This window comes from Sminthopsis crassicaudata, chromosome 2 (genome assembly GCF_048593235.1).
Source record: "Sminthopsis crassicaudata isolate SCR6 chromosome 2, ASM4859323v1, whole genome shotgun sequence".
In the NCBI taxonomy this organism is placed as follows: Eukaryota; Metazoa; Chordata; class Mammalia; order Dasyuromorphia; family Dasyuridae; genus Sminthopsis; species Sminthopsis crassicaudata.
Genome location: NC_133618.1, coordinates 630088930 through 630098468, shown reverse-complemented (window position 1 = coordinate 630098468; position 9539 = coordinate 630088930). Strand labels below are relative to the sequence as shown.

At 49.8% G+C, this 9539-nt stretch overlaps 1 protein-coding gene across 1 annotated transcript in view; it reads right to left on the bottom strand.

Moving 5' to 3' along the window:
• Positions 1–9539, bottom strand: part of ADAMTS7 (ADAM metallopeptidase with thrombospondin type 1 motif 7) — a 153552-nt gene that overhangs the window by 66923 nt on the left and 77090 nt on the right. The window contains exons 9-10 of the mRNA XM_074296446.1: positions 3949–4093; positions 2508–2600 (exon numbers count right to left, since the gene is read on the bottom strand). Coding sequence (XP_074152547.1) covers positions 2508–2600; positions 3949–4093 — 238 coding nt within the window. The remainder of the gene's footprint in view (positions 1–2507; positions 2601–3948; positions 4094–9539) is intronic.

Genomic DNA, 9539 nt, shown 5'->3' with positions numbered 1-9539 from the left:
CCAATAAATGCAGCTGGATGAAGCAGCATGTTCCCCATCGGGGATGGAGGGAAGATGTTGGAGACTTCAGGTAAAACCCATAGCTGACGACACAGCCCTTCTATGGTGGCTGCAGAGACCCTGGAACCCAAAGTCCCACAAAGGGGGAGTTAGGAATGCAGCCAGCTGGGGAAAGAACCTGGTAACCTCTTACTGGGCTTAACTTTCTAAAGTCAGTAGTCTTTAAATTTTGGCTAAGACAAATTGCCTCACCCTAGGTACAGCCAATTCTAGCCCAATCTGTACAAACTCAGACAAGCCAGGTCATTCCTTTTGGTGGGCCTCAGTCACTTGATCTGAAAAACAAAGAATAAGCCCCTTCCTGCGGACCATCTGGGACTCTGCCTGAGGCCTTCAGTGAAGCTCAAGAAGCCTGGGTTGCTTGGCAGTGCTCCCTGATCTCCTGGGCCGGGCCCTGCCACGAGTAGCCGGGGTGCTTGGGCATGGGCTGGGCAGTGACGGGCACTGGGGCATTTGGAGTCGAGCAGAGCTGGCTCGGATCTTTGGGCTGCGCTTCCTCCCTATGTCCTCCCTGGGCGTGTGAAGTCCCTTAATCTCTCTGGCCAGTTTCCTTGTCCATAAAATGAGGGAGTGGCAGAGATGACCTCACAGGGCCCTTTAAGACTTAATGCCATTATTCCGCTCTGACTGGCACAAAGTGGCGCCTCCGTCCTTAGCTCGCCCTTCGGCGTCCTCCCTGTCACTCGGACATGTGAGAGTCAGGATCTGGTTAGGGAGATTCTCCCATGATCCTGCAGTCTGCTGTTTGCCTTGGCAGTCTGGTGCAGGGAGGGTGATGGGTATAATTATCTCAAACTCCCAGCCGGAAGGTGGCTCTTGGGCACATGGGGCATCTCTGCAAGGCCGTCAACACGGTCTGAAGGGACAGCAGGCATGGGATGGGGTAAGGGACACTTGAAGGTTGGCCAGCTTCCCAGAGTGGGTGTGGGGACAGCAGGGAGCCGTGGTGGGGGGCCCACGGGTACAGGGCCACGAGCCGCGGGGACACCCTGAGAACAAAGAGCAAGGGGGAGCTACAGGAAAAAGTGAATGGCAGCTGAGGGGGGCAAAGAGGGAGGTGAAAGGTCAGAGAAGTTGGTGAAAAGAAGCAGAGGGCAGGGCTGGTTACAGGAGGGGGCCTCGGAGTGCGTCAGAAAGAGCCAGCCCTATGCATGGGAGAATAGGTAGGAGGATATCAGGTGACAGAGGGGGAGCCAGGAAGCCCCCATCACACATCCTCCTTCTCTCTCTGTCTCCCTTTTCCCCTCTGTCTCTGTCTTTGCCTCTGTCTCTGTCACACACACACACACACACACACACACACACACACACACACACACACTACAGTGTAGAGAAGCAGCATTACCGTGTGAATCACTGCGCTGCAGATAAGCGCACAGGGAAGGGCGTGTGGGAGTCCAGAGGAGCCACAAGGCCCCGTCTCCCGTGAGAACGTCCCAAAGAGAAGGCAGGCGTGACTTTGTCACTAACCACTTGTTTTTTTCTCAGGCAAGGAATTAGACACGGGGCAAGTGCCTGGGAAAATGAGGGGCAAGAGCAATTTGCCCGAGGATGACGATGACACAGAGGAAAGCTTTCCACCTTTCCGAACCATGGGGCCTCCTTCCCTCGGCAGAAGGCCGCAGGCCGGTGCCTTGGCTAAGAGGGGCAGGACGGGTGCGGCTCCCTAGAAGTGTTGGTGCAGCGGCCGGTTTTGTGTACCAGCTCGTGTTACAAGGAAAGGTTCTATGAGGGGACCGGGGGATGCGCTTCCGTTCCTACCCTCTTAGAACCTGTCACAGCACCAGAACCTTATCATCAGTTACTCCTTTAAGGCCTTTGTCCCTCATTGACTCCTGCCTGTGAGTTAGTTCTTTGGGTCTTTGCAAGCAGGCTGAGATTGGTCCACAGACAGGGTGCTCAGGAGTGAGGCGGACTTGGGTCAGGGGCTTGTGCGATGGAGGGCCGCAGGAGAGAATCCCGCCTTTTTCTTCAGCCCCCAAATCCTCCCAGGAACGTTCCCCAAACCCTTCCCCTCTTCTCTAAGAGGAGGCGTGATGCATTTGCTCCCTCCAGGGTGGGGGCTTCCCTGACAGGAGAGAGGGCAGAGGTGTCTCTGGGGGGCGCATTCAGTGGCATGGCTCCAAGGGGAGGAATACCCGAGGGCGGCAGGCTGACCTGGGGCATCAGAGGCAGCTCGGGGCCAATTTCTGCTTGTTTTATGTGCCACTTTACCCCTCAGGTGAAAGAACAAAGCAACTTGCTTGGAGGGCCATAAGCCTCTACTCTGGATCAACAGACGGGAGGCAGGGAGGGAAGAGGACCCTCCTCTTTAGTCCCAAGAATGGTAGCAGAAGCTGTGGGCCCTTTACCCTGTGACTTTGCTTCCTGGGGCCAACTGGGGGGGGGGAGCGTCCTCTGCATTCCAGACACAAGGCCGGGAGACCCCCTCAGCCCTGCCCACCCACCTTGTTCTCTCCACATCGGGTGCCATCCACAGCGGCGTCCAGCTTGGAGTGACAGGTGGTCCCCACTGAACACCACAGGGTGTTGCAGACATTCTGTGGAGAACAAGCCCGGGGAAGGAGGCAGCTCAAGGAACCAAGTCCCAGAGGAGCCCAACTATTTATGAACCCTCTCTCCTTCCTCTCTCTCACTGTCCCGTCCTTCAACCCAAGGCTCTTCTTCTCCAGAATGACTCCCCTACTCATGGCACCTTCCTGGCCTCCCCCCTGTCCATGGCACCCTTCCTGGCCTCCCCCCTGTCCATGGCACCCTTCCTGGCCTCCCCCCTGCCCACGGCACCCTTCCTGGCCTCCCCCCTGCCCACCGCACCCTTCCTGGCCTCCCCCCTGCCCACGGCACCCTTCCTGGCCTCCCCCCTGCCCACGGCACCCTTCCTGGCCTCCCCCCTGCCCACGGCACCCTTCCTGGCCTCCCCCCTGCCCACGGCACCCTTCCTGGCCTCCCCCCTGCCCACGGCACCCTTCCTGGCCTCCCCCCTGCCCACGGCACCCTTCCTGGCCTCCCCCCTGCCCACGGCACCCTTCCTGGCCTCCCCCCTGCCCACGGCACCCTTCCTGGCCTCCCCCCTGCCCACCGCACCCTTCCTGGCCTCCTCCCTGCCCACGGCACCCTTCCTGGCCTCCCCCCTGTCCACGGCACCCTTCCTGGCCTCCTCCCTGCCCACGGCACCCTTCCTGGCCTCCCCCCTGCCCACGGCACCCTTCCTGGCCTCCCCCCTGCCCACTGCACCCTTCCTGGCCTCCCCCCTGCCCACCGCACCCTTCCTAGCCTCCCTCTTTCTTCTCAACACATACATTTAGTCTTTAACTCATTATTTAGTTCCTGAGGCATACATGGCTGCCTAAGGCTACTTGTCATTTCTGCTTGTTCGTCAGTAACAGGGGAGCTTCTTGTAATAGCAGAATGTCATTTCCCCCTTTTTTGCCTCTTTGTATTCCTGACACCTAGCACAATGTGTGGAACATTGCGGGTCCTTAATAAAGTTTGTTTATATATGTGTGTGTGTATATATATAGATATATATATACATATATATGATTTTATATACATATATATAGTATATATTATATATCTATCTATATATCTTAGAAAACCATTGTAGATTCCTTCTCCCAATAATTTTTAACCAATTGAAGGAAGTTTCAATAAGAGTCAGTGAAAATAAAAAGGTCATTTTTTTCTAAGATCACAGACTCCCAAAAACATCAGGTAAAGGCTCCACATAGAAGTCTAGAGCAGAGACAGACCGCCCCTTTGGAGGCTTCTCTCTCCTGACCTGGGGCCCTCCTTCCCGCCCCTCCTGGTCTGGGCCCAACAGCTCTCTGACCCCCGGCACCCCCATTCCCCGCTGACTGCTAGCCCCCGAGGACCAGTCTGGCTTACATCCATGTCATCACAGAAGGTGGAATAGGCCCCGTACTGGAGGCGGCACTGATGGCTCACGTCATACAGAACGCCCGGTGGGACGATGGGGAAGTCAATCACGTTGTTAGCAGGTGGGTCATCCAGGCACAGGCCCCATCCTCGGCTGAAAAGGGAAGAAAAGCAGGGAATCAGAGCCAGGGACACCCCCAGAGGCAGAGGGAAAGGACTCAGCTCCCCAGGGGGGTCACCTGTTTCTGAGTAACACGAAAACCTTAAGGAACAACTGTCATTGTTCATCAGAGAGCAGCCCTATCAACCCAAAGAGAAGCAAAAGATGCTTTTGTTGTAAGCTCAATTAATAAATGCTTATTGACTGACAAATATCACAGCCTTTCCTCCAAATTCTCCCCTCTCCTCAGCCCCAACTGTTCCCCTCTCCAAATACAAAAATCCTGCTTTTCCTTCAAAATAATACTGACTCATTTCTAGAGTGTGGTAGGGGCTTACAAATCAGTCAGCCACCATTTATTAAGCGCCTAAATGTCTGGGCACTCTACTAAATGTTAGCTTAGGGCAGGACCGGGGTCCCTCTGCCTTTGCCCCCATATCTCTCTTTAGACTTTACTGGAGCCAAGGGAATTCTTGCCAAAGTTGGGGCAGGGACTGGAGTGGGGGAGGAGTGGAGAAGGAGGTTAATTCATTAGTAATGAAATACTGAGCTTTCTTGGCCCCCACTTTCCAGGTCACAGTCTGCGGCATCTTAAGCATCCTTGCAGATTTCTTTGGGAAGCTCAAAACATTTGCTTTTCTCTCTCTGATGTCCCCTCCCCCTCTCTGTAAGTCCCCTCTTGCTCTGCTCTTGTGCAATTCTCCCTGGACTGAGCCCCTGGAGCTACTCCAGCTGTGGGACCAAGGACATGAGCTTGAAGGTTCCCGGCTCCACTGTTCTATTTCTCTGTTGGTCTTTCTTAGGACTAGAGTCCAGAAGCCCCATTTCTTCCTCCTCCTCCTCCTTCCTCTGTTGGACCAGGAACAGAGCAGAGATCAACCTTGCAGGCTTTGAGTATTAGGGTCTTATCTTATCTTTCACTGGAAGAGGAGGTTCTGCTCTGACCCCTCCCCCATCCTTTTGGGTGTTCTCTCCCTCCTCAAATTACCTTATCTTTATATATATTCTACATTAGATAATGTAAGCTTCTTGAGGGCAAGGATTGTTCCATTTTTGTCATTGTATGCTCAAGCCCCCAACAAACAGAAGGATCTTCATAAACACTTGTTGAATTTAATTGAACATTGCCCTAGTGTTCAATCTGAATTCTGGGAAAGTAACCCACTGGGAAACCTGTCCAGATGACTCCATTCCACCTAAGATGGAAGGGGATGTGGGACGTTGGGCATGATAATCTCTTGAGTTTTCTCAGCAAATATTCAGTACTCTGTGCTTGGTGTTGAGGGTTGGGAGCAGTATTATGTTGTACAAGATGGAGTCATTTCATGCATCTAATAAAGAGATGGTTACAGGACCTCCATGATCAGCCCTGGGAGGCTGGTAGACAGGAAAGGCTGTGGACCTCCAGGGGATGATCTGGGAAGGTGGGACCGGGAAAGGGCATGCAAGTTTCATGGAGGAAGTGGCTGTGGATTATCAGCTGATTTGAATCTGGGCCAATAAAGAGAACAGTGGATTGGGAGCCACAAGTCTTAGGCTTGATTCCAAGCTTAATGTTAATTTAACTCATCTGTAATATGGGGGTGTTGATACTCCACCTACTTCGTGAGGTTATTGAAGGAAAATGATTGTGACTTAAGAAACTGGAGCTCAGTTTTTCATTAACCCCCCCCCCCCATTCTCTATCCCAACTTGGAAGACATTTGGGCAAGAATCCCCTTGGTTTCTAATAGAGCCTAAACAGAAATAAGGGGACAAAGCCAGAAGGATCCTTGCCTTGCTCTAACTCAGTGTTTAGTACATAGTAGGCACTTAATAAATGCTAATAACAAATGCTGACTGATTCAGCTCTTTCATTCCCTTCTGCTTTCCTGGGAAAGATGCTGTCTATGTGACAAACAAGGAAGTGGCAGATTTGGAATCAAGCAAAATGAGCACTGGGGCTGACTATCTGAGAGTTCCAATGCCTCCATTTACTTTGTTTCAGATTGCAAGGAAAGAACGCAAGATCATCTCTTGCGAGAGTCCCAGGAGTGCCAGACTCTCTTCCTGGGACATGGTAGATTAAGGGGGTGCAAGCTCAAGGACGGCAATAGCCTCATGAAGCACCTGCTGGTCCCTATTCTATAGCTTCCACGTCCCCATTTCTTCCCTCCCCAATCACATAAATCTCAGGTGCCCAAAGTCACATGGCTAATAAGAATTATTAGCTCTTATTCGCTCTGTATCAGTTCATTTTGATCTTCTCACACTTCAGTCTCCATCTTACTCATCATTTCTTACAGCGTAGTAAGATGCCATTGCTCTCAAGTACCACATGGGTTCAGCCATTCCCCAGTCACACAGCTCATTTTGTAAACTGACCTACTGGGGTGACCAGAAGGGAGAAGGAGGGCTCAGAAATGGCACATCTGGTGCCATTGGGGTGGAGGATACCTGAAGCAGAACTGCAGTGTTTCACCTTCAACTTGTCCTACAATCCACCATGTAGGATCCACAAACTGGGGCTGGAAAGTGTCTTGACCTTTCACATAGGAAGGAGCTGAGGCCCCCAAAGGTGCCTTTAAATTCAGGGCCTCTGACTGGAAAGCCAGCACTCTGCCCCCCACACACTGCAGACCTGATCCGGCTTTCTCCTCCCAATTTTATTTTTGTCAGTTCCTTCCTTTAATTCTTGCAATGTGTTTGTTCCCCACTTTATTATCTTGGGGAAAATATCCCTTTATTCCTGATGTTCTTATTCATGATTTTTCACAGCCATAATACATCTTTTTCCCTCTATTGCGCTATTATTCTTCCTTGATGTATTGGAGATTTTTAAAGGCTCTCTGAAAGATTTCTGATGTGTCAAGGAGAGAAACACTCTCTCGCGACCTCTCACCTTTGCAATCTGCCACACTTTCCTGGGACCGAAGACAAGGATCCACAGAACTTGAAGATGAGAGCTCTGGGTTCCTGGGAGGGGCAATGGGTGTGATGAGGGAAGGGACCAAGCAGCTCCAGCCAGAGCCAGCACACAGTGCCCTGCCCTTTCAGATGAGTGCCCCATTGATCCGCCCACACCCCTGCCACAGGGCTGGACTATTTCTGCCAGATGAAGAGGTGGCCATTTGGTCTCCATCCAGAGATGGATGTAATCAGATTGGGATGCTGAGATGTCCACAGGCTCCCCGCCCAAAGCAATCCCGGCTTCCTGGAAGCCGGTATTTAGGACGTTTCAGGCGTGCTCTCTTGGAGGGAAAACTCACCCATTGGGGATGCCATCATTGTAGCCATCAAGGATAATTCTAAGGTTTCTGAACAGACATTAAGGACCCTCCTACTACAGACTCAAGCACGGCTTAGTGGATCAGGCAATAGACTTGCAGTCAAATACCCCCAGAAACAATTATTTACTAACTCTGCAACATGGACAAATTGCATCATCTCGCCATATCTAGAACCCTGAGCTCTTACCCTGCGCCATGTTTCTTTCACAGGCTCACCTACAACTGGCTTTCCCTAACTGCAGGAGCACGCCGTCCTCCTCCATGTGTGGCTAAGGACTCACCCTCTGGGTCAGGCTGAAGTTGGACCTCCTCTGGGAAGTCTGTGCCCACTGAGCTCCCCCTTCTCAGAGTCCTGAATGGCACAGAGAGCGTCTGGGCCCCATCCTACCTGCTTGTGCCCTCTGAATGTTCCCGGAGCTATGTCTGCACTCTCAGCCAGAATGTAAGCTTCCTGAGCACAACCCTCTGCTATTTCTCCCTTCCCCAGGATCTAGCACAGGGATAATCCCCTCAGGGATCAGATTGGGGCTCCAGAACAGACAGAATGCCAGGCTCAGAGGCAAGGAGGATCTCACTTCTGATACTTTCCAGCTATGGGGCCCCAGTGGGAATCACACTGTTTTGATTTATAAAACAGGCTTAATAAGGCCGAGGGTGGCCAACCCAAGGGCTGTTGGGAAAATGTAGATAGATGTGTATATGCATGTATCTATATATGTCTGTGCACACACACAAATATGATAAATACACACACATAAACTATATACATTATAAACATACATATCAGGTACATATATATTCTTATACATATAAAATGCACACACTTGACATAAATTTTAGATACAATGTCATATATATATAAATATTAAATTAACATACATATCTAATTTCTATAAACCATAAGTAGCCATGAAACCGTCAATTATAATTATTTTAAAAGTATCTGTGGCTGAGTATATGAAGAGCTGACCCTGGAAGTCCCAGTCCAAGTCCTAGCTTTCACACCTGCCACCTGTGTGACTCTCAGCAAGTCACATGCCTTCTTCGTGCCCTTAAACTTTTTCAATTTAGCTGCCTCTTTTCTCCTGAGAGATTTTTATGCAACCCGGGGCTTATAGGTATAAAAGATAGGTACACTATCTAATATTTGCTGATAATAAATCATAACTTTGTGGCCCACGCATTTACTTACAAGGCTTCATATGGAGTTATAAACCACAGGTTAAAAAGCTGTATTCTCAGGAAATGCAAATTAAGACAACTCTGAGATATCACTCCACACCTCTCAGATTGGCCAAGATGACAGGAAAAGATAATGACGAATGTTGGAGGGGATGTGGGAAAACTGGGACACTAATACATTGTTGGTGGAGTTGTGAGTGGATCCAACCATTCTGGAGAGCAATCTGAAACTATGCTCAAAAAGTTACCAAAATGTGCGTACTCTTTGACCCAGAAGTGTTAGTGCTTAGTGCTTATATACCAAAGAGATTTTAAAGGAGGGAAAGGGACCTGTATGTGCCAAAATGTTTATGGCAGCTCTTTTTGTAGTGGCAAGAAACTGGAAACTGAGTGGATGCCCATCAATTGGAGATTGGCTGAATAAATTATGGTATATGAATGTTATGGAATATTATTGCTCTGTAAGAAATGACCAGCAGGATGAATACAGAGAGGTTTGGAGAGACTTACATTAGCTGATGCTGAGTGAAATGAGCAGGACCAGGAGATCATTATATACCTCAGCAACGATACTGTATGAGGATGTATTCTGATGGAAGTGATATCTTCGACAAAGAGAAGAGCTAATTCAGTTCTAATTGATCAATGATGGACAGAATCAGCTACATCCAGGGGAAAGAACACTGGGAAATGAGTGTGGCCCACAACATAGCATTTGCACTCTCTCTGTTGTTCTTTGCTTGCATTTTTGTTTTTCTTCCCAAGCTATTTCTACCTCCCTAAATCCGATTTTTCTTGTACAACAAGAGAACTGTATAAATATGTACATATATATTATATTTAACATGTTAAAAAAAAAAGCTGTATACTAGGCAACTCTCCAAATAATACTCTAAGATTATAAATGTTGGGAGGGAGGAGTATCCACATTGATCAAGACGATTTCCATATGGGGAATTCCTTATACCAATAAGTGGGGTCCAAATTTT